At 39.5% G+C, this 25,251-nt stretch overlaps 2 protein-coding genes across 2 annotated transcripts; one reads left to right on the top strand and one right to left on the bottom strand.

Annotated features, from left to right (window-relative positions):
- Positions 1-3,687: 3,687 nt before the first annotated feature.
- On the bottom strand, positions 3,688-25,169 carry LOC109428755 (large ribosomal subunit protein uL5). Its single transcript, XM_029878200.2, has 2 exons — positions 24,723-25,169; positions 3,688-3,905 (listed from the first exon to the last, which is right to left on the bottom strand). The coding sequence occupies exons 1-2, from the start codon at positions 25,099-25,101 to the stop codon at positions 3,775-3,777; spliced, it is 510 nt and encodes a 169-aa protein (XP_029734060.2). The 5' UTR covers positions 25,102-25,169; the 3' UTR covers positions 3,688-3,774.
- Positions 15,538-17,876, top strand: LOC115255860 (uncharacterized). The gene is made up of 3 exons (XM_062859072.1): positions 15,538-16,261; positions 16,487-16,797; positions 17,202-17,876. The coding sequence occupies exons 1-3, from the start codon at positions 15,727-15,729 to the stop codon at positions 17,676-17,678; spliced, it is 1,323 nt and encodes a 440-aa protein (XP_062715056.1). The 5' UTR covers positions 15,538-15,726; the 3' UTR covers positions 17,679-17,876.
- Positions 25,170-25,251: the final 82 nt, after the last annotated feature.

The raw sequence follows: 25,251 nt of genomic DNA, 5'->3' as shown, positions 1-25,251 counted from the left end.
GAAAAAATCCAACGGGGTTGCGGTGGTTTCGACCGCCGCAGTCGTTCCGCAAACGTCAAAAGTGCTCGGTTCACGCTAAAAAGCTCTCACTCACTTGGTTGCCATAAAATTCAAAAATAATGAAAATTGTTTCATTTATGGTTTATGTAATCGCAATTGCTGCCACAATATGTTACTTATTTCTAAACTATATTAGGTGTAGTTTTAGCACTTAAGTATGCAGCTTTACGCCATTAAACATAATTTAGATTCTCAACTATTTATTTTTGTTTCAAGGTTGTGTGCATACTTTTTGAAGTGTGCAGCAGTTTGACGTTTACGGAACAGGTCTTCTTTGTCTTCTTCACTCCGCCAGGTTGGAAGATTTCTCTGGATAAGCAATATACACCTTTACGTCGAAAGGAGGGAAGCTGTTGACCTTCGGTGATCACGCGGCCGGCCGGCGGTACGCGACGCATGATGAGCGGGGGTGAAGAACGCGTCGGGACGCCGACGAACGTTCTGGAACGTGAACGTTGGCTAGGGAGCAAGCGGCGTGGATACCGGGGCGCCCCGCTTAAAAGTGAAGCAGAGTTGGTTAACATACACACAGAAAAAAGAGGCTGGCTTAAAACAACAAAACGCATGGTTGATTTTCAAACTGAGCAATTGCTTATTCCAAAGTTATATTTCTTTGTTCTTACTTAGAGTTTATCGATCAAAACAATCAATTCCCATCATTCCATATAAAGATGAAAACTTCATTTGTTTCAACAAAATGGGTACCATAAACATGGTCCGGATGCACTCACACATCTTTAAAATTCTTACCTCAACATCGCCACAACGAAAAAAGTGTAGCAAATCCGTCTCTCCAACTTCCAACTGCAGTTTTGGCCGTGATGGATAACGCGCTGGTACTCAAGACAGCATTCTCAAAAAGTTGGTCGGTTTCGCTTTTTTTGCCTTTTTTATTCGTTCTCGCTTCCATCCGCTTGCCGAGTGTCTAAAAATAGATTTCCGAGCTGCCGCAGGAGCTGCCGTCACCAACACAATTAAGTCAGGGACAGACTGGTGGTATTCGTACCATGGTACAAGTTGTCAAGAAAATTATTCCAAGCCTATCTTGATTGGAGACAATAATCAGTATGAAACTCATTTCAAGATAATTGTACCATGGTACGTACACCACCAGTCTGTCCAAGGTTTTACATTCCGGTTTTGTTAGTACCAAAAGTGCAGTCGTTTAAAACAATCTGTCATTTTATGTTGATACTACCAAATCTCAGTTTGTTCTAACAAACTGTCAAAAATTTCGTCAAATGAAAATATTTGTATTATCAAACAATGCTCGGATACTTATTCAAAACGACGTATCAACATAGGATTTGCGTGTATTATACGTCGTTTTGAAAAAGTATCCGAGAATGGAAAAAGTTCAGTTTAAACTAGAAATCAGTTTGTCGCTATAGCAAACTGAAAAATCGGTTGATTTGAACTAGAATTTAATTGTGTTTACAAATACAGTTTCTTACCGATTTTGGCAACACCCGTTTTTGTCTACTCCCGATTTTGGCAACACCCGTTTTTGGCAACATTTCCTTCCCGATTTTGGCAACACCCGTTTTTAGCAACAATTTCTTACCGATTTTGGCAACACCCGATTTTGGCAACAATTTTTTAACGATTTTGGCAACAAAAAAATTTGACCAAAAATTTTTGCCGAAAAACCGTTTATATTTGTAAATGTATTGTTATTTTAGCCTTACTTTTCTTTAAAAAATCAAAATTCATTAAATTTTCATAAATCGACAATTTTACAAATCATGACGTAATTTATGAACGTCACCTACAGGGATCGTTTTATAGCTTATGAATAGTCCATATTTATAATATAAGCCAAATTGACGTATAAAAGTTAAAAATAATCCACAAAAACTTTTTACCGATTTTGGCAACACCCCATTTTGGCAACATAAGATTCACCTCGTGTTGCCAAAATCGGTAATAAACTGTATTTTTTCTGCGTGATATGTAGGTGAAGAGAACAAAGGTGTAGGAAAGTAGGGAATAGGAGTTAGGAGGAGAAAAGGGGTGGTTCCACTTCAATCTCTCTCTCTCTTCTTGGCGTAACGTCCTCACTGGGACAAAGCCTGCTTCTCAGCTTAGTGTTCTATGAGCACTTCCACAGTTATTAACTGAGAGCTTCCTCTGCCAATGACCATTTTGCATGTGTATATCGTGTGGCAGGCACGAAGATACTCTATGCCCAAGGAAGTCAAGGAAATTTCCTTTACGAAAAGATCCTGGACCGACCGGGAATCGAACCCGTCACCCTCAGCATGGTCATGCTGAATACCCGTGCGTTTACCGCCTCGGCTATATGGGCCCTCACTTCAATAAATGTGTTAAATTAGAACTTATCGTTTCACTTTCAAGTTAGTTAGAGAGCGGCCAAGCAACTTCTGATGATGTCAGGAGAGGACTTTAAAAAACTGTAACACGAGGTTCAATAACAGACCCATGTAGATAGATATAGATAAATACATAGATTTTCAGCCCTTAAAAAAAGTACAACCAAGATGTTCCAACTAGCCAGCTGTCATTGGGTTTTTCAATATGGGAACGTTCAAAAATTACGTCCAACATTTGGGGGAGGGGGGGGGGGCTACGAAAGTGTGACAGTACGTGTATAAGGTATAGGAAAATAGCGTGACAGTGGGGGGAGGGGGAGTCTAGAAATCCTGAAAAATGATAGACGTAATATTTGAATCTTCCCTATGACGAATTGTGCAACCTGACATATTGGATTACCCCCTTTTAATTACCTTGTCTATACAACGCTGCGCGATACTTTTTCTAGCAACGTCCTTGATTTTTTAGGACGCGCGCCGTTGTAAAAAGTACAACACTACCAAAAAAACATCGCTCGCCGTATTCAAAGCCAGCACAATGCAGTTTCAGCCAGGGATGCGAAATGTACTGGAAAATACGGTTATCGGCTGTACATTTGACATTTTTCCACACGAACATCATAGGCCCAGCCAAACTCAAACTGTTCGAAAAATAAATGTCATAACATTTTTTTTTTCCTGCAGCCTTCTTCCTCGAAACGGTTTCCAAGCGCGAGAGCGCCAGTACTCGAGCACAACGACGACAAAAATTTCAGTCTCTCCCGTTTTCGCATTTTTCTGCGTTTCAAACCGCTTCTAGACAAACTTCTTTACATGCATCACAAAGCTAGGAGTGTGCTCTAGCTATTTGTGCAAATAGATTTAAATTATTTGTTAAAACAAGTGAGTTATTAGCAGTTGAAAATATTTGACATTTTTCGCAATCACCCGCCTCAGCATGACTGCTCATAAATATTTTCGTGGGGAAGCGAAAACCATCAAGCGTCTGCTTGACTGCCGTCGGCGCGGCGTCTGATGGTATTGATGCTGCGGTTGTTTTGTTTTTATTTTACTGCCAGTATCGATGAACGGAAAAAAGAAAAAAGTATTTTTGCCATCCCTGGTTTCAGCTGCTTGATGGCGCGCGTTTTGAAAGGTCAAGTTAATGTAAATCTAAAATTAAAATAATGGTAACCTATTCCTCCACACCTCTATTAGACTCTCATTGGACAGTGAGTAGAGTGGACTTCAGCTTACTTGATTGTTTTCCAGACTTTTCAAAGGATTTTCGGATAAAGTCTAAAAAGACTACCAATACAGTTCAGGTTTTTTCATATTTTTTTCTTGTGTTACTTATAGTGCTTATTACAAAGACAGTAAAAACTCGGTTTTGGAACGCATTTTACTTCGCTTTGCTGTTCAGGATGATACCGTCATACTTCTGCTGGAACCACTTCATGGCGTCTTCCTTGGTCAGGCGGTGGATGAAACCGATCTTGCCGGTCTTTCGCCGTCTCTGGGCAACGTTGTATCCTGGAAAAGAAAGGGAAAGAAGAAGGGGAAGCGATGATGAAAACTTTGTTGAAATCGAACCATGTCGCCTAGTGGACATTTAGTTAGTTGTACGATTAGTGGATAGCTTCTGAAGTACAGAGGACTTTCACAAGGCAGTCCACCACCGATCGTTGGGATTAATCTTTGCACAGGACTGAATGTCATCCGATGTGGAAACAGATAACATTTAATTATTGTGCAATAATTCTATTTTTTTTCTTTGCTGAATAACGTGGAAATATCTAAACTTGACCATTCCTTGCCAAATGTTTAACCCCGTGTACTCGATGCCTTAGAAGCAGGTAGTGTACATACTCAAAACTGATTTGGGTTCGTTCAAATATTACGTAGTACTGAGGGGACGGGAGGGGGTCTAGCGCTGTTACGCTTCATACAAAATTTAAAAATCCTCCATACAAAACTTTATGTTATGCAGAAGAATGAAAAAATGCTGATATCTCGGCAATCTGAATTGTGAAATACTTTCCCATATAGAGTCAACCGAAAAAAGCTAACGAAGTTCATCAAAATACCACATGAATTTAAGTAATCATATCTGAAAAATATGGATGTTATAAGAATACCTTATAGAAATTGATTTATGTTTGTTTGGACTAATTTCATAAGATAGTGACGGGCTTGGTAGTCTAGTGGCTACCGCTTCTGATTCGTATGCAGATGTTCCTGGGTTCAATCTGCCACGACCCTTTCCTCCTACTTTGTATCTTTATAGCGACTTTCTCTCCCTCTTATCTGTCGTAACGCAAGATGATATTAGAAATCACATCTTGTCGCTACTGCAATGGTAACCAGAATGACCTGTTCGTTTTCATCCGAGCGCCGCTGCGATTTCTCTTCCATCGACTCGGCTAAAATCGGAGCTTTCTTGTCCAAGCCACCGAACTACCGTCGCCGTAGTAATCCTACATTATAGAGATCTGCGGAAGCGACCATTGTAAGCCAATCGTGTAGAGAAAACTGTCAAAGTGTGAGCCAAATGAACATGCTTATCGTTCGTAGGAAGGCGTCGTTTGAACGGTATTGCAATCGTAACTAAATAAATTAAAATTATTTATTTTTAATATCGATAAATTGGCGGCATATGCAAGTTTAGCAAAAAGATAAAAATTAATTAATTCTGCTTTCAAAAGCTCATGCTTATGACGACACTCTTGTTGCTACACTTGTCGAAAATACTTCTGCTGCTTCTTGCTTCACTTCTGCCGATATGATGAGCGTAACACTTTAGCAATAAATTTAAGATTTCTTCGATTGCTCCGCTATTTCAACAAAGTTTTGAAAAAAAATACTACCATAATTAGAAAATGTAAACAAAACAACTTGAACCACAACGAAGTCACGCACAAAGTTTGAACATCTAGCTTTGTAGCAAGTGTTGGCAGCTGTTGTAAACAAAACAATCAGCGTTGCCGAATCGACATATGTAACTTCCGCTCATCTCTATGTACAGGATTTCTACGTCGCTGTTCTCGCATTGGGTTCGGCTCAATGAGCCTCTGCACGAATCTGGCGTACTGCTCACTCCCACAGAAAATTTGAAAACAGTTCGCACAGTAAAAGTCAAATGTGACTTTTACTGTGCGCGGTGTTTTCAAATTTTCTGTGGGAGTGAGCAGGACAGGGCAAATTCGTACAGGGGCTCATGTGCTGTCTCGCCCATAGTATCGCTGTCTCGCTTCAGATAGTTGCAGCCAACCTTCGTTAAGTTTTGCTATTTTATGCCGTTTCCACGCTGATTCGCTCAGGGATGTCACAAACAGTGAGCATGTATCTTTTGCGATACACACAGAACTAAATTCAACATAATGAATTAATCTTCTAATCCTACCCACTACATTATCTACCATTCGCGAGTGAAAAGCCAATACAAGGCTTACTCACGATTCCGAGAGTAAACAGTGTGTGAGTTTGTTCGCACCCGCCTGTTTCGTGAGTAAGAAACAAAACGAAAACAAAAACACTCATGAGTTTTTATTCGTGGAGAACTAGTGTAGGTGCGGGAGGTGCATTTTAGTGTGGTTATAATAGCAAATCCAGAGATTATCCATCATAAACTAATGCTTTTTGCTTCTTTGCTCCTGAAAAGCAGCACTGCTAGTGAATGCTTGCCAGCTTTGTTTACTCACGAATAAAGAAGTGCGAGTATTCTTGGGCTCCTGTTGTTCACGAGTAGGTTTGTTTTTATTTGTGTCTGATCATTTTCCATCCCTGCCTTACGAACACTATTAGAAAAAATATACTCAATGGATCGTATCAACGACCCAACGCTGACTCCCAGATATCCCATACCTCGGTCTCTAGTAGCAACAATTGCACTTTTAGAATAAACACTTCATTACACAGGGTCAAATATTTGTCCAAAAAGAAACTAATGCTCAAACATCTTGTCAATCAGTGTCAGACTGATGTTGTTTCTTGAGTTCTTTCCTTTTCCTTCAGGCCTAAGTGGAGTGTCCCAGCCCTAATTCATTTGGATCAGTGGAATTGCAGGGCTGTTACAAAAGTGTTGATTTATTAATGAATCAAACTCATAAGAAGCCAGACTTTTGTTGCACTCCAGATGAAGACGTTTCTATTTCTAATGATAAATTTGTTATCTATTATTATTCTATGACTTTAGATGACAACTTCTACACCAAACAAAAGTTGAACAATGTTTTTTTTAATTGCAATACAAAGTTTTGAATCGATAGTTTTCTGATTGCTTGATCAATCAGTGTGTCTGCTATTTTACGAAAATGAGTTTTCCCAAGGGTTTTCCTGTTTCCTGAAACAATTCCGAAAAAGGAGCATTCTTGACGAATTTTTCGACTACCATATGGTCCTGAAATAAAATCTGATCTGGTAAGTAAGTATCAAAAGATCGTTCGATAACTGCAAGAAAATTTTCAGAAACTTTTTGAGAATTTCATGGATTACTTTCTACAGAAACTTATTTTGTGAAGATACAAATGTAGCAATTTATTTATTGAATCCATCAATACATTTTATTCTTTAGGAAGATATTTATGAAAAGAGAGCAATTCATAAAAAAGTCTGGCAAATGTTCTGAACATTGCGCAAAAGATATGTAGAAAAGTAAATTCAGTAAAAATGTATGATAAGAGTTTCTGGCCACATCGCACCCTTGAAAATTCATTCGGCATCAAGACACGAAGGCGTTCGGTCGCATTTTGCACACGGTGGATTTTATTGCGTTTAGTTTGGTTGTTTGAAAGCGTTAGTAAGTAGAAAGTGATGATAGATCGTATTGCTGGTGGAGATAGATTAGTTGTGGTTCTGAAAACAGTGAAATTGTGGTGATATTTGACTAGAAAAATTGGATTTTTTGATATTCCGAAAAGGTTTGTTGGTGGCGAAAAGACGCTTCACTCGGCGAGGGGAACGGGGGTGCGGGAGGAAGAAAAAAAGGTGGACGTGGAGAGTTTCTCCAGTGTGGATCTTCGGAGATAGAGCGGGGCGTTGAGAACAGTAAAATCGAGTGCTGTTATGTGTAGTGGTAGTGGAGAGCAGTTTTTCTGCGCGGAGCGGATGTGTGGGAGAGGTTGCTGATTGATTAGTGCTGGTGGTGGTGGTTGACAAGTAGCGCGATTGAGTGAAGGTGACGCGCGCCGTCTGAGTCGTGTCGCACAGTGGGGCGTGTACTATATTTGACTAGCCTTGAGCAAAGAAACACGAAAGTCCGGTGTTTGTTCTGGTTGCGACAGTGGTTGGTGCAGGAAGCGCGGTGGAGCAGTGCGCGGTTTGAAGTGAACAAACAAGGGAAAGCTTTTGAAAAAGCGGAAAACAGTGGCTGTAGTGTTCAGCGATGGGAGTGTAGGTGTGTGAAGCGGAGCAGTAGTGATCAGTTCTCGTGAGAAACGTAAAAAGCTGAGTATATGGGGCTGGGTGAGGATAGGAGAGGAAGAAAGAGAGAAAAGAAAGGGAAGAGAGTGAGTGGCGGTGGCAGTATTGGTGTAACAACCGACGGAAAGCAGTGGTGGTGATAATTTGCTTGTAAATAGTTTTTTTTTTATATTCCAAAGGGGCTTGTTGGTGGCGAAAAGACGCTTTCCCCTGAGAAAGAAACGGGGCTGAGGGAAACAAAAAAAAAGCGGTGGATGTGGAGAGTTTTGTTCTTGTAGGTCTTCTGAGAGAGAAGCTGGCGGTGAGAACAGTGAAAGTAGAGGGTAGCTGCAGCGGAGCTAGGGTTACCAGACGTACTCTTTTTAGAGTACATGTACTCTTTTTCAGCAAAAAATTGGGCGTACTATTCTTTTTGATAAAATGAGCCCAATTGTACTCTTTTTTGCAAAAATAAATTTTTCTGATAAAATATGCAAATCAATAAAAATAACCTTCCAAGTAGTGAAAAATCAGTATGCTACAAATTAGAATCACTTAACGATAGGTCTTATCTGCTGAGTAAAGGCCATCTTTATTTTCTCTTTCTTTCATCGAAATCACACAAATTCATTCAGATTATGATTTGCTCCTTGCTGAAAAATGTTGTTAAAACTGTCGTTTATTAATTTGTTTTGCAAAAATGGCATCACTTCGACGTGCAATAATGAGAAGCTTAAGAATCCATTTTTGAGTTATTCCTCCAAAGACTGAACGCCATACCTCCCAACATAATAATCGGAAGGGTAAGAAATAACGAAAGTATTTCGTTTTTGTAATATGTTAGCTTTTGAAAGCAGGCTCAATTTTTTAAACTGTCTTGAACAAAGCAGTGAATTACATATTCCATTGAGTTCTTAAAAGAAGTTTGTAATCTGTATTAACGAGACTTTAGCCCTTTCGGAAAAAGAACTCACATTTTGCGAGTTTGTTTCACAAAAAAAAAAATAAATAAAAAAGTCTTTCGATTGGTCAATAGTTGGCATGAATACTGAAAAAAAATGTGAGAGTAGAAACTGCTGTAATAACTATCCAGTGATGTATTAAGTAGCCACAACTTTAGTTTTTCACTTCGTTAGAAAATTTACCTAGAATTTGAATATCAAAAACTTCAAGAGTGTCAAACCGTATTTAATCGAAAGAAAATTAAAAAAAATCCATTTTTTTCGATTACTGTACTCTTTTGTACTCTTTTATGAGAATTCTTGAATGTACTCTTTTCATGTGTGAACAATATGGTAACCCTAAGCGGAGCGGATGAATGGAAGAGGTTGCTGATTGATTGATGGTGCGGGTTGACAAGAAGCGCGAATGAATGAAGGTGATGCGCACCATCTGAATCGTTTTGCACAGTGGGTGGGTGTTGTATTTGACAAGGCTTGAGGAGAAAAGAGCGAAAATACGGTGTTTGTACTGAGGGGAGCAAAGGTCGGCGCAGGAATCAAATGCGACAGTGTGCGGTTAATCGTACAACGGGGAAGGCTTCGGAAAAATCGGAAACAGTGGTTTCAGTGGTGGGAGCTGTCGGTGTGTGGAGGGGAGTTGGCTCAGTTAAGAAAGTGAAAAACTGAGTATGTTTGGGTGAGTGTGAAAGTGACATAACCGGCAAGCAGTACACAAGGATAGGAGAGGAAGAAACAGAGAAAGAGAAGGGAAGAGAGTGAGTTACCATGGCAGAATAAGGATAGCAATAGTCGGATAGCAGAGTCACGGAGGTTCAAATTGACTACAGTCGTTTCGAAAAAGGGTAGTAAGGTAAGGTTAGCTGTAAGTAAAATTTTGAACGGGTGGCATTTCATTTTTTCCTTTATTATTATTATTATATTTTTTTTTGCGATAAATTGATTGACTACTTTTTCATTTTGTTGTTGTTATTATTATTATTATTATTATTATTATTATTATTATTATTATTTATATTATTATTATTTTTTTTATTATTTCTAATTACTTTAATTTCATTGCAAATATATTCTTACTATAATGGATACGCTAGACATTAAAATTGATGATCATCAAATGGCGGTGGTGGTCTCATTAAATAAATATTCCTTTATATCAGTGGTGATTCATCAGTTAAATAAATTGAATCAGGAGTTTTTATAATTAATCTAATAATAATTTTTAGGTATACGGCGCCCTTTACATTCACGTATCTCTGGAGCCTTCAGATCAAATATTTAAATAAATGTTGCAAAACAATCATATTTAATGTCATAATCATAATCACACAGACGTAACAATAGTAATGGTTTTCCAGCAAACTGAGCTAAGCAAGCTACACAGCGAAGAGAACTATCTTCATCAACGATCGTCAACGGAATTTGGATTGGATAAACGATAAAGCATACAAGAATACTTAGGCAAACTAATAATACAGTATACCTTCCCTCCACAGCACCACGGCGACATTAGAGGTAGCAGCTACTATTCAAATTCAAACTAGGGTATTGGTTCCCTTATTAAGCATGTGGCTCCCATTTTCATCCAGCGAAAGACAGGCGAATGAGGCGTTGTTGGTTTTGTTTAGTATTTTTGTGTTTTTTGTTAGAGGTCATTGCCTTAATCGCTTGTTTTCGAATGGGATGAATATGGGAGCATGAGATTACTGACGGCACACATATCCTACATTCAAATTTTCTTTAATTGAAAACTTAAATTCACTTGCATTATTATTGTTTATATCATATCTAATTAAATGTTGATTTTCTAGTTATATATTATTTGATCATATGTACTGTATTCCGATACTCTACTTCATCAGTTGCATGCGGATGTTGGAGTGGATTGCCTGCTAGATCAAGGAGAAAATAATCACCCTTACAGATAGGTTGATTATTTCCCACAGGTTTGATGGATTTGAAGTGCTTAAATTCTTACAAACCATTCCGTAAGAAATCTTAACGAATATTGTAGATTTTATTATTTGCCCGGTTGGATCACACATCTGGAAGGAGTTTCTTCTTATTCTGCTGTTATATAGGACATCTACACTTACAGTCCGTATTAGATCTTCACTCGGCGGTTTGCTGAACCCATATTACTACCCAAGCAACACGCGTGTTAGGTGGGGGTTGCGGATGAACAGATTTTGGTTGTGTGGAGGTTGTTGCGACGTTATTCCAACAAAATAGTAGATTAACGTCGACTCGACTTCCTTGCAGACGGGGCTTGTGCTGCCGTAGCTCTAATGAGACATGGGTGTTGCTTGGGTATCATCATTATGAAAATGTTATTACCTTTTATTGCCCTCTACTGTAATATATTACATTGTGTTCCATTATTGAGTATATATTTATATATCAACAGTGCATTGGCATTTTATTACTGTCATAATTCTTTAGGTCAAGAAAGGACTCGACAACGAATAACACTAACTCAAATTGTTCACAAATAAGGCTATCCATGGTGACTTATCGCGATGGGGGTGATAGCTAAAAATGTAAACACAGTGTAAATACAACTTAACATAGTTTCGTCAAGTGTCGTCGGTGCTTATCGAATTCCTTTGTGTTCAACTGTCACCCCGATCATCGGATGTCAAAAATACATGGTAAACAAAAGAAATCAGCTGATCGCATCTGTTTCATGGATAGCCTTATTAATACCTTATTTCAGTTGCTACAATAAATAGGACTTCATTAGATTTCGGCATATTATTACATTGATATTTCCATATTTCAATGCTATATTCGATCATAAGGGTTCGTTCAAATATAACATATCGCAAAGGGGGAGGTAGTGGGTCTAGCACTGTGTTACGCTTCATACAAAATTTAAATTTTTCCCATACAAAAGTTGTTACGTCGGGGAGGAAGGGGGTCTGAAATAATCAAATTTTGCGTTACGTAATATTTGAATGAACCCCAACAAATTATACTATTGACTATATAACTATGCGGGGTTGGGAGGGTGCATCAGGGCATCATTGAAGTTGTAACTGTTCGACGGAGTGGTTGCCAACCGGAGTGAGGTGAGAAGTAACTATAACATCCTTGTAGATGGGTTCTTCTATCCCAACAGTTGCAATGGATTTGACGCGCCCTTCTTATAACAAACCATCCCGTAGAAAGCTTGACAAGTAATGTGAATTTCATTATTCACCTTGTTGGATCATACTGTTGGAAGGAGATTCTCTTAAACCCGCGGATTTCGCGTAAGTGTATCTACTTACGGGTCCGCCACACCCCCTTTTGGCCCTTCATACAGCGGTATGTTGAATTCAAAGTGGTAATGAAATTTAATCTTTACTGTTAAGTGGAACTGCATGCAGAGCAAGACTCAAGCTAGGATGGTGGCTACCTACATACATACATACATACATCGCACCCTTGAAAATTCAGTAAAAAATGTATGATAAGAGTTTCTGGCCACATCGCACCCTTGAAAATTCAGTGAAGATTTAGTAAGAATGTCCTCAGTCTTAAAATTCCGAGTGCTCCGATTGGAAATCAAAGAGAAATTTTACAACAGAAGTTTACGTGTTTTTAGGATAATAATTCTATCAGGTTTTTTAGCAAATCGATTCGACATAAGTTTCACAAATAACTGATTCAGGAATTTTGTCAATTCCATGAAACTCCTCCATAATGAATCAAGAAAGCATGCAGAAAAAAAAATCGCTGAATTTTCCAAAGCTTTTTCATGGAATTTTCTAAAAATGCAACCATAAAAATTGCAGACGGCTTACGTGTATTTTTTTGTTCAGGAATTTCTGAAATTTTACGACATATATTGTGTCAGAAAACCAACCATATTGATTTCTCATGTTGATTTCTTAAGACATATACCTATAGTCTACAAAACCAATGATTTTCTTTACGAGATTCTTCTATATTTGACTACAAAATTCAACCAAATGCTCTCCGGTAGGCGTATTTTATTCCACAAAAAACAGCTTTCAGAATCACCAAGAAAACCCAGCCCCAGAACTCTATTTGAAAATGCATTTTTTTTCTGATTGTGTTGAGCTTCATGGCTAATGTAAGTGAATTTGAAAACGATTTCCGCAAAATCCGCGTCGAAATTAGTGTCAAAATCCGCGCGAAACACAAAAACCGCGAAAAACGCAAAATCTGCGCCACGTGTAAGGCAGCATCCATTTATTATGTAACGCTAAAATCGACATTTTTCGTCCCCCCTCCCCCTACGTAACGCTTTTTTGTATGAAAATCCTAAAATTTTTGTATGGGCCGTAACGCTCGGCTGTACTCCCCCCCTCCCCCTAGAGCGTTACGTAATTTGTGGACGGCGCCTAACAGCCCTCGAACTGATACCAGTTCAGATCAATCATCCATTGACATGTATACTGCTGTGTGTCGCAAGTCAGTCCCATGTAAAAAGTAGGCATTGAGAAAATGGCCTCTCCTCTCTCCTCTTCTTGGCGTAACGTCCTCAGTGGAACAAAGCCTGCTTCTCAGCTTAGTGTTCTATGAGCACTTCCACAGTTTTTAACTGAGAGCTTCCTCTGCCAATGACCATTTTGCATGTGTATATCGTGTGGCAGGCACGAAGATACTCTATGCCCAAGCTGCCTATGATCGCATAATTGTCCCATATGAATAGGAAACCCAGCAAAGATGGGACTGATATGCGATCATGGGTAGCAAGGAAGTCAAGGAAATTTCCTTTACGAAAAGATCCTGGACCGACCGGGAATCAAACCCGTCACCCTCAGCATGGCCATGCTGAATACCCGTGCGTTTACCGCCTCGGCTATATGGGCCCTATGAGAAAATGGCCTCTGTAGTTTTTAAATTCGATTTCTATGTGAAACTCAAAAAAATCGTAATAAATTGAAAACTTCTGCGATCATCGTTTCATGATGATCGCAGAAGTTTTCAATTTATTACGATTTTTTCACATATTGTTTAAAACGTCAAAACGTAACAGTGAAAAATATAAAACTGGCCAAAATAATGTTAGGTTTTGTACTGGAGAGTGCACAAATTCGTAATGGGACTGACTTGCAATTACATTTCATTATGGGACAATCTTACTTGGTGTTGTTTTTCAATTTTACTGAATAGGGTGCCTGTACCAGTTATCGCACTACCTAAGGAAAACTACTTTTACAAAAATAAGAAGACCGACGAATGTCGTCGATATGTCAAATGATAGATTTGTTTTCGTGCTTTACAGGAAAAATATAAAATCTGAGCCAAACCCACTTTTACTATTTATTACGGCGTGTGCCAATGATAGGAACCCTGTACCAGTGTCTTTAAAACTCGTTTTACAATCAATAATAATGATTCCTATTTTGTTCAGTGTCTCTGAGTTTTGCTCTTAAAGAAATTCATTTTTTAATTCATCTTTTCAAAATGAACAAACTCATAATCGTTTTTCAAAACAACAACAACATTTTGCTGTCAAGCAAAAACAAATTCATCGATGTTTGTTTACAGTCTTTTGTCATTCTCAGAATTTCAATGTATAATGAATATCAAAATCTAAAAAATCAGTTTCACTGCCTCCGACTGAATATTTTCGCGTGTTTTGTTTTTCGTATGCACGAAGTCCAAATCGATTTTTAACTAAAACGCATCCAAAAATGGATCCTCAGGAAGGACCCTCTTCCGGAAAAAGGAAGCGTAGTGAAGGTTTGTTTGAATTTACGTTGAGGTCAAACAATTAGCTAAACGCAAAACATTTTAGGAAAGCGAACGCTACAGCAAATTGCTTCGGAGTTCATTTTCATGGATGGTGCCGCCGCACATTGCCGGATTGAACCTGCGTCCAAATGCCACTACGTTCAGGCTACGCGCGACATTGGGAACTACATCCGTCACTTCCGGTTGAAGCACCCCGAAGCCGCAAATAACGCAGGATTATTTAAAGAGGGGGAAGCTCCCGAAAGAAAACCTCGTGTAATCCCAAAATCACCGATTGCCATAGATGGTCGCTTGGTACTCGAAGCCGTTCTGAAGCTTGTGGCGTATCATAACCTCCCATTGGCTTGCGTTGAATGGGAAGGGTTCAAACTATTACTCGATCCCCTTGCAGCAGCCCTCGCCATCTCCCTAAGTCGCAACGGCTTAAAGACACACCTTAAGTCGACATCAGATCGTATCCGCGAAGCCATAGCGAACGAAATGCGGTATAAACTAATATCGGTCAAAATCGATTCCGCGTCAAGATTGAACCGTCATGTTCTCGGCATAAACGTTCAATACGCTTTGAACGGAAAAGTGGTTATTCGTACCATCGGTAAGTATCTTCTGAATACCGTTGTCCTCTTTGAACACCCCCGGATTCCTTTTTTTTAACTCCATAAAGCAACTCTGACATTCATGTTTAAACCTCACTACTCCTCTTATCCCTTTGGAGCCGAACTGTTTGACCACAGCTACCGCAGCATCATCGGTCGCCTTGAACTCGTTTGATATGCTCGCCTTCATCGACGGGGTCATATTCACCCCTTCGGCTCCAAAGGGTTATACCCCCAACTATAAAACTTCACTGATATCCTGTTCAACCAAACCCCCCCCCCCCCCCCCCCCATCCCCCGGGGACTCTCTTAAGTTTAAAAATATCATTCAAACCAGTTTCATGCAACCATTTCAATCGGTGGAAAGTCCCTTGAACTGTCTATGATCTCACATGGGCTTCTAAAACCCCCTTTAATCCACATAGGATAACCAACTCCTACCAACTGTTTTTCAACGTCCAAATCCGTCATAAATCCTTTTTAACCCTTTGGAGCCGGATTTTTTGCCTTCGCTGCCGCTCTCTCGCTGGCCTCGAACACGTTTCCTATGCTCGGTTTCATCGCCGGGGTCATATTGACCCCTTCGGCTCCAAAGGGTTAAATTACTCTTTCTTTCTCTAAAATCAGCCATAATCCTCCCTCCCTCGAGTGTTATGCATCTAACAAATACTTTACAAAAATGCAGGAATGATCGAGATAAAGGAACGCCAGACAGCAGGGTTTCTCAAGGCAAAGATATTGGAAGTTCTGGGATCATACGACGTATCCATTGAACAAATTTTTTCAATAACTGTGGACAACGGGGCAAATATGCTGGCGGCTGTAAAACAGCTCAAGATGGTTTTAGACCAAACGATGCTTCAGCAGTACGAGGAACTTTATACAGACCCCACCGAAGATGACGACAACCACAGCCAAATGGTTATAGATGGCCTGTCCGCAGAGTTTCAAGAACAGCTGAATTTGATCAGATGCTCCGCCCACACACTCCAACTGGCTGTCTTGGATGTGATTAATAAATCTGATGACAGTGTCAAGGAGATAACAGCTATTGCGAAAAAATGTAGAGGCATCAAATATAAGACCCACTTCGACTGCCATAACGCAAGTGTTCCTCCGGTTTTTAACCAGACAAGATGGGGCGGCATTTACGATCTGATCCACAGCTTCCACGTCCAAAGGGATTTCTTTGAGAAGTTGGCTGAGGACTTTCCTGAACTAGGTAAGTTATCATTTTTCAACTTCACCTCGACGTAATCGAGCATCATTCTCATGATTGATAATACATATGTATTTGCATCAAACATTACGAAAGTGAACGATGGAGCGTACAGTGTGACGTCTATTTATCTGTGGTTCACATTTGCAAATAAGGTCAAATATTCGGTTGTTAGTAAATCTCAATAAAATTCATTAATAATTAAAATTTATCAAACATATTTCACAGGGCTGACAAACGATAACTGGATCTTCATTGAACATTATGTACAAGCCTTCAAGCCATTGTACGTATGCACGAAAAAGCTTCAGGAAAAACACGTTTCTTTACCCGATTTCTACCTGTACTGGCTTAAGGCTATAAGCGAATTGAGTAATTTCCCATCGAATCCCTTTGCGCCACAACTGATCAAGTCCCTAACACGACGCCTGGAGGCACTTAAAACATCTCGTGCATTTCAAATGGCTCTGTATCTCGACCCACGGTTCAACTTTCTGAATTCTAAATTCTTCAAAGTCGAAGAAAAACTTGCGATACAGGTAATTGTATAGGTGTAGTAGCAATTTCCATCTTAAGCACATTACTCCAATTTTCATCAGAGGTGTTTAGCACTTTGATTTTGCTTATAACCTAGGGAGCATCCATTAATGACGTAGTTTTTTTCGGTTGATTTTTGTCACAAGCCCCCCTCCAACCTCGTAGCCTATTTTCCTATACCTAGTATATGATTTGTAGCAAGATCAAAGACTCACTCTCTCATACGTCTTTTATGAATGATCCCTTTTTTATTTTTGTTAGTGAGCAGGAAAAAATCTTCTGTTTTCTTCAATGAATATAGGGGCATTGTATTGCGTAGGGTACTCAGTGAGTACTACTCAACTCATACCATATTGCATGTTTTAAAATACGTAGAATACATATTCGCTTTATTTTCATTGAACAGGGATACATCATTGATACCTATGAGCGGATTCAAAAGTTGAAGCCCATGAATGGAACTGACGATGCCGAGCAAAGCGGAACCTCTCAGCACAGTCAGTTTGACGATTTCCTCACTGAAATGCTTGGAGGTTCGTTGGACGACTCCACCACCAGCGACACAACCACGTTCATTCAGCAAGTAAAAGCTCTTGATGGGGAACCTCGCCAGGGATTCAGCCACAATGTTTGGGAGTACTGGATGCGACGTCAGAAGACCCATCCTGAGTTGTTTGCAGTGGCAATGGTCGTTTTGGCTGCTCCTTCCAATCAGGTCTCCGTGGAGCGTGCATTTTCTGGCCTGGCGTTGGTACTCTCACCTCATCGAGCGGGCCTTGGATCGGAGGTATTAGAAGATATTCTGCTGATCAAATTGAATCGCGACATATTCGAGCAAATTATGCCATCGTATGAGTGGAAGGAATTTACCAGCGCGTCGTAGCGGTGTCTGTCCACATCGGCGGAACAGATTGTCGAAGATGTTTAGAAACTGCCTTTGAAAGAACATAACATCATTACAAGTCCGTCATGCGTTGTTGTATGATAAATACTCACCGTTAACTCAGAAGATGTAATCCATTTGATAACCGTTAAGAATAAAGCTCTTCACCGCCTGTATTTTTGTTTATTATGTAAATATGTGTACACTGAAGTTTTTTTTTACGCGGTTTTTTTTTACGCGGTTTTTTTTTACGCGGTTTTTTTTACGCGGTCCGTCCTAAAAAAAAACCGCGTTATTTCAAGACCCGTCGTAAAAAAAAACCGCGTTATTTCAAAAACCGTCGTAAAAAAAATCCGCGTTTTTTCAAAAACACGCGTAAAATAGTCAGCACCACATCTAACGTGACTTGACTTTTTTTACGACGTTTTTTGAAATAACGCGGTTTTTTTTTACGACGGGTCTTGAAATAACGCGGTTTTTTTTTACGACGGGTCTTGAAATAACGCGGTTTTTTTTTACGCGGTTTTTTTTTACGCGGGACCATTACCGTCGTAAAAAAAAACTTCAGTGTACTGTCCTTCGGAGTGTCATTGGACCAAGGCGAGGTGACGTTGGGCTACTCTTCCACACATAGTGGTTTCGCAGCGCGGCGTCACCAACACTAATGCAAATCTACTGGTTGAAAATATGCCCATTTGATTTTGCCGGGAACAGCTGATTTTTGTTTACTATTTTCAACCAGTAACTTAGGTAGTGTTCGTGTAATGCAACGTGTACGTACACGCAACACCACTAAAAGCAGAAACCACTATTTAGAATACGTCGGAAATGCATATTGTGTGCTAAACTACTAGAGTACATAATTCTAAGATAATTTGCACCCACCGTCGAATTCTCTGACTTATATTGAATCCGTGGGATCTATGGACCAATGTGACCGTCTAAGCCCAATGTCACCCCGAACGACGGTATCTCTACGATGTGCATATGAGCAACCCTTTCGTGCCATTAAATTTTTTACAAAAAAAAAATAATAATAATTTTATTTAATAAAAACGAGTTCAAGTTTGGAAAAGTTTATTCACAAGGCCGTTTACAATTATTGATTAATCTGTTTCATGAATTATTGAAATTCAGCCAAATAAATGACTAAAAAATGATTCTGTGCAACATCCCGGCAAGGAAAAAAATGATTTGGTTCTGTTACTGCTTGACTGACATATGTACTAAATATCACATATATTTTATCTAACCTTTTAAATAAATACATTCTTTTATTCAAATTGTATATACACATTTCAAAATCTACTTCTACTTCTTATACTTCATTGGATAATGGGCAGGAAAGAGTTAATTTCTAGTCAGCTGGAAAGGCCGATGAGCCATTTTTCGAAGTGGCAAAAATGTTGATGATGATATTGATTCACGGGTTATTGGACGCTACCTCCTGTCAAAATTCATTCATAAAACCGAGTCGTAAAATGGACTATTAAGCATGTATGGTTTGCTAAACGCGAATATCAATATCATCAATGTTGTAATATAATAATGAAATGATAAATCATTTGAGTGGTGTGCTGCTCGTGGACGCATAAATGTCCCATGTGCAAAAACAGACAATCGAGAAAATCACGTCTAAAGCTAGCAAAAGTAAATTGTCTGATCTATAAAGTATAAGTGCCGAATCGTTTTCTAACATTAATTGATTTTGAATTTGAGCACCAATTTTTGTTTTATAGCGATTTTAAAGTTCCATAGGGGTAGTATAGCCATGTACCATAATTTAGTTGGTTCAAACTCGGCAGTTATAATGAAAAAGTGCCCAAAATAAGGCACCCTGTCTCAATGGTCTCGTATTGTGTAGTAAAAAAAAAGATCAACTTTTTTCGTAATACCCACAATATTATTCATGCTAATTACCTACTAGACCTTACTTAGTATTTTTTGTTCCGTAGTTCTATGCTATCTATCACGAGGGTTTTTTGTCAGTCAAATTATCTGAAACCCATGACGAATAGAACAAAGTTGCTCTCCTATATGGAAATCTTCGTACACCTTCCGCATATGGTAAGAATTGGGGAAATTCATTTGTATTCTTAGATAGGTAGTAACAATTCCAAACAACATGTTTAGCTTTATTAATTCCAAACAAGGATAGCTCGTGTTTCGACAGCCTGTGTCGTTTGGTCTGCGCGACCGAATCATCCTATCGTCGATACCTCGGTCGATACCGTATACCAGTTGCACCATTAAATACCACTGTTTTGACTCGGTCCCATCGGAGATCCATCGATGGAAGAAGATACTTTATTGCCGTTGTTCCTTCGCTGCTGAAAGTAAATCCTATCGAGGTGGATTCTTTCCAATGGAACAGGATGTTGATGGATGTAGTATTGCGGGCATTTCAGAATCGAAAGCAGCTGCCTGGGATCTTCTGAACGAGGTCATGATGGCCGGAATAAAACGAATTTTCTGGATGTGAACCAAAAGAAACCATTCCACAACATGAACCTGTGACTTTGAAGTGGAACGCCTCCAGAGGCCTCCTGACTATTTCCCTGTTAGATGACAATGTTGGTCATGGTGCCACTGATTTGAATACCACCGGTGCTGCGGTATTTAGTTTTGTGCGGAAATAATGTGAATCGAAGTAGAACGTAGAACGAGAAAAAGTCACAAAATTCACTGATCCTACTGAAGTTCAAAGTCAGTTCCTGCTACGAAAAATGATTTTTATAATGAATGTAATGTTTGTGTTTCTGACACTGAACACACACGGGTAGAAGATCAATATCTTGTGAATTCATTGAGAGTGAATACACCTTATAAATGAATGTAATGTTTTCCTGTCAATTTTCATCTTCATGCGTTATGAAGTACACTGAATGTAAATGCTTTCAAATTTCACTTTGAAGAAGTTCATTTTGCTGAATTTTTACGACACTGCCCTGTACCAGTTATGGACATACTTTTTAATTTCGGTTCCACTTCGCACTATTTATGGTATGTGGGGGCAAGATGGGTCAGGGGGCAAGATGGGTCAGTACCGTTTTCAACCGTACTATTTATTTTTTGAATCTTTCTATAATTTTCCCAGATGAACGACGTGGATACACAAAAAAGTGATATATTGTTTTTAAAATTCTTTACGTTCCTTACGCAGAAAAAAAATAGAATATTTTTTCGTTATACTCCTTATGCTATACATTCCATATAACTACGTGAAATGTGTAGACGGGGCAAGATGGGGTCACCCTAATTTTTCGGTATGTTTGCATAGTTTTTAAAAATGTTTTATTTTTCATAGAAAGGCTATTATGTGACCTACATTATCGAAGCGACTAGAGCGCTGAAAATTTGTGAACATATTTTTAATATTTTTCTACAAAAAATATAAGTTTTCAAAGTTTTTTATGGCTACCTGAATAAAAATATTCTATTTCTGAGAATAATCTACCGATATGTTTCAACACTTCTTTCATGTAATCTGTACGTATGTGAAGCTTAGATGTATAGAGAAAAAATAGAAGATCTACCCTAATAAAAACGTATTATACACTGACGATTGGGTGAATGATTATATCATTCTATGTATGATCAAGATGATAGCCCGAAAGGGTTGTTAAGCACGTTGTATCATATTTTTCTATTAGGGTAGTATTTTTTGTTGGAGAAAAATCGAATTTCTGATAGCTGACCCATCTTGCCCCCGTAGAAATGAGGAGGGGCAAGATGGGTCAGGTTTTGACAACTGTTTGTCAAGAAGCAGGTTTCAAACTGTATGACCTTTCTATACCCTTATATCATAGCTGACTAGTGTATCTGGAAGTCGTGATAGAAAACAGAGAAATGCTATTTATATTCAGAATGTTATAGGGATCCATTTCTTAGGTGACCCATCCTGCCCCCACTTACCATACATGCATTCCTTATGGGATTTGCCATTAACTGGTACACTATGGCGAAATAGGGTGCAAGGAAGCCGAAATGTTAAGGAAAATGATTTATTTCTATCATAATTTGAGCAAATTGTGAATATTGAATGATTGCAAACATTATTTAAGAACGTGATCTGTTGTTCACGATTTTTTTCTTTTCGATTTGCATCTTCAAAGGTTGAAAATCAACTATGGCGAATTTGAGGTACTATAGCCATAACTGGTACACTGAGCCTATATATTTTTTTGCACGCAGCTGAAACATCATCCGAAGAAAGCTCGAAACGACCATTAACTCATTTTTGCCCAAAATGCAGATGGGAATGACTTGCGATTCACGGCAGTATAGTCAGGATTGATTGTTTGATCATCCACACGTAATTCTCTATGTGTTTGCCATCGAATAAATAGCTTCCATGAATGAATTTTCCAACATTTCCAGAAACCTTTTTGTCTTATTCAGCAAAACTTAACAGCAAGCTTAACACAAAAAGTGTTTCGGCGTTTCAGGTATATTTTTGTTTTATGTATACCAACATTCCCAGAGTATTTAGGACATTTTCTGAGTGTTCCAAGTTCTACCTGTTAATCAAAATTTCCTGAGAAATCTCGTGTTTTTCAACATTTTTCAAGTAGGTAGTACCTAGACATCCTGTTTCAGCATTCTCCACAAATACTTATAATTTCATTCCTGCAAGTTTCTCCCGTTTTTTTTAACCAAGTTTCTCCAGGAGTTTTCCTAGTGATTTCTGCAAAAGTTTCTCCAATAGTTTTTCACTGGATTTTCCCAGGAGCTCTGAGGTTTTTTTCCTATGGTTTTTACAAAAAAAATTCCGGAGTTCCTCGCAGGATCTCTCCGGGAATTTTACCCTGTTTTTTTTCTAGATCTCATCCCTGGAATTCTACCTGTTTCTTCTTGGATTTCTTCTTCTTCTTTGTGACTCAACGTTCCCACTGGAACTAGGTCTGCCTCACTTCAACTTAGTGTTCTTTGTGCACTTCCACAGTTAGTTATTAATTCAAGGGCTTTCTTTGCCTGCCATTGCATGAATTTGTACATTGTGAGGCAAGCACAATGATACACTATGCCCGGGGAAGTCGAGAAAAGTTCCGGACCGAAACGAGAATCGAACCCGTCGTCTCCGGATTGGTCGGGATGAACCTGTCTACGGCAGAAAATCCCTAAATAAAAAAGAAAAAAAAAGTCTCCGGATTGGCGATCCATAGCCTTAACCACTAGGCTAACTGGAGACTCTTCTTGGATTTAACCTAGGGATTTCTACCAGAACTGCTCCCTGGTTTTCTCAAAGTTTTCGATGCCTCTCCCGGTACTTCCGGAATGTCTGCCAGAGCTTCTCCGAGCATTTCTCCAATAGTTCCTCCCGGGATGTCTCGCGGAGCTGATTGCGAAATTTTACCCGGATTTGCTTCGGAGATTTTTCGAAATTCCTTTGGGGAAAGAAAGACTGTTTCTAACGGAATTCCTTCTGAGATATGCCCTGTGTTATATTGACAGGATATAGGAAGAACTGTCGGCTAGTTAGTTGGATGGCCTTTTAATAGACCGATACATTTCGGGAATGCTGTTTAATGATATAAAGGCGACGTGCCTACGATTCAGTGAAGAGAAACGAGTTGTGGCAGATTATGATTGAACATGGTTTTCCGGCAAAGCTGATTAGACTTGTTCGTGCGACGATTGACGGATGAAAACCAAGTGTACGGGACCTGAGGACGCTAATCGTTCAAGGCGATTGGCACAGGACCGAGAACAGTGGAGGCGAATGCTTCAGTCGGTCTATACTCACCGCTACGAGTTGTAGCCCATAAAGTAAGATATCTAACAGGAATGAAGTGATCGAACATAAATTATAGAAAAAAAAAACTTCTAAACACTCCGCAATCTAACGAAACCCATCAAGAGAAATTTGGAAAAAAATGTAAGCAAGGCCTCGGGGAATTTTAGCAAGAATGCTGAAAAAACAGGAATACCAAAAATAATTTCCGACGATTTCTTGAAAGGATTCTTTGAAAATCACGAGATGAAATCTCAGAAGGAATTTCAGGGAAAACGCCGGGATGACTTCAAAGTTGAATAGCAAGGTTAATTCTGAGAGGAATGTCAGAAAGAATCCCTGGGAAAAATTCTGTGAAAAATCACGAGAAGTTCAAATCATCTTCTGTCAGGAGAGATGAACTATTCAGTTCAGTTTGCTTATGCACCGCACGAGTTAAACAATGCAAACACAGGGAGCGGGCCATTTGGCAAAAAGTCGTTTGGCATAAAAGCATTTAGGATAACGGTCATTTGGCATAATCGAAATGCACCCTTCTTTATTATGCTAAGTAACCTTATGCTAAATGATGCAAACTCGTAAACATTTGCTTCAACTGAGATGCATTCAATCGTTCAATTGAGTTGAATTCTTTCGAGGAGTGTTTAAGTTAAATGCTCGTTTCACTTGAACATTCTTAACCAGGCATAACTCAAAAATTTAAATTGTGACTGCAGTAACACAGACCAGAAAACCAGAACATTTCAAATGTGTTCTACGTTCCCACTGGAACACAGCCTGCCTCAGTTCAACCTTGTGTTCTTTGAGCACTCCCACAGTTATTTATTGAAGAGCTTTCATTGCCTGCCATTGCATGAATTCGTATATTGTGAAGCAAGGACAATGATACGCTATGCCCAGGGAGTCGAGCAAATTTACCCAACCGGAACAGGAATAGAACCCGCCGTCTCCGGATTGGAGATCCAATGCCTTAAACACTAGGCTAACTGGAAATCCCAAATGTGGTATGATTCTTATGAGCGGCAGGTTGATTAAACATCGTGATGCATGCAGTGCTCAAATCACTTAATTTCTTGGCTTGTTGTTTGTCTCTTCAGGACCACTGTGTAGCTTGATTCCAAAACAAGTCACGACGTGTTACGGCTTCACTTTTCATAAATGGCCGATCTTGATTTCACACCACTTGTTGCATCGTTGTTAAACACTTGTTCTTTATAAAAATGCTTTGAATAATCACGAGAATATTTACATTTCACGATTTGCGACACCAGAATGCACAATATCTCCCAAATATTATCAAATCCACTCACCTGGGCGTCCCAGCACAACGTAGAAGTCCAGACCGTAGATACCGATCGAGGGATCGTACTTGATGCCCAGATCGATGTGTTCCTGGATACCGAAACCGAAGTTGCCGGTCTGGGAGAAGTTGTCGCGTCTCAACTCGTATTCACGGACCTTCAGACCACGCTCGAGGATTTCCTCGGCCTTGGCACCGCGGACCGTGCAGTGGACGGCAATCTTTTCGTTACGACGGATACCGAACGAACGCACGGTGTAACGGGCCTTCGAGTAAACCGGGGTCTGGCCGGTCAACTGCTCCAACACCTTGGCGGCACGGGTCAGCCTGTCACCGGATTCACCGACGCAAATGTTCAGGCAGAGCTTGCGGATCCGCAGATCGCGCATAATATTCTTGGATTTATCCTTCGAAGCGGTCTTGGTGGCCTAAAAACAAAACAAAATTAATCACAAACCGTGCTCCTTCCAATGATTCCATGTCTTTCGAATGGCCCAATCGGCGCATATCCTTCCGGGGTCACATCCTTGCATCGGAAC

Source organism: Aedes albopictus, chromosome 3, assembly GCF_035046485.1.
Source record: "Aedes albopictus strain Foshan chromosome 3, AalbF5, whole genome shotgun sequence".
NCBI classification, from domain to species: Eukaryota; Metazoa; Arthropoda; class Insecta; order Diptera; family Culicidae; genus Aedes; species Aedes albopictus.
Note: the sequence above shows the minus strand (reverse complement) of the source record. Positions and strands in the feature narration are given on the sequence as shown.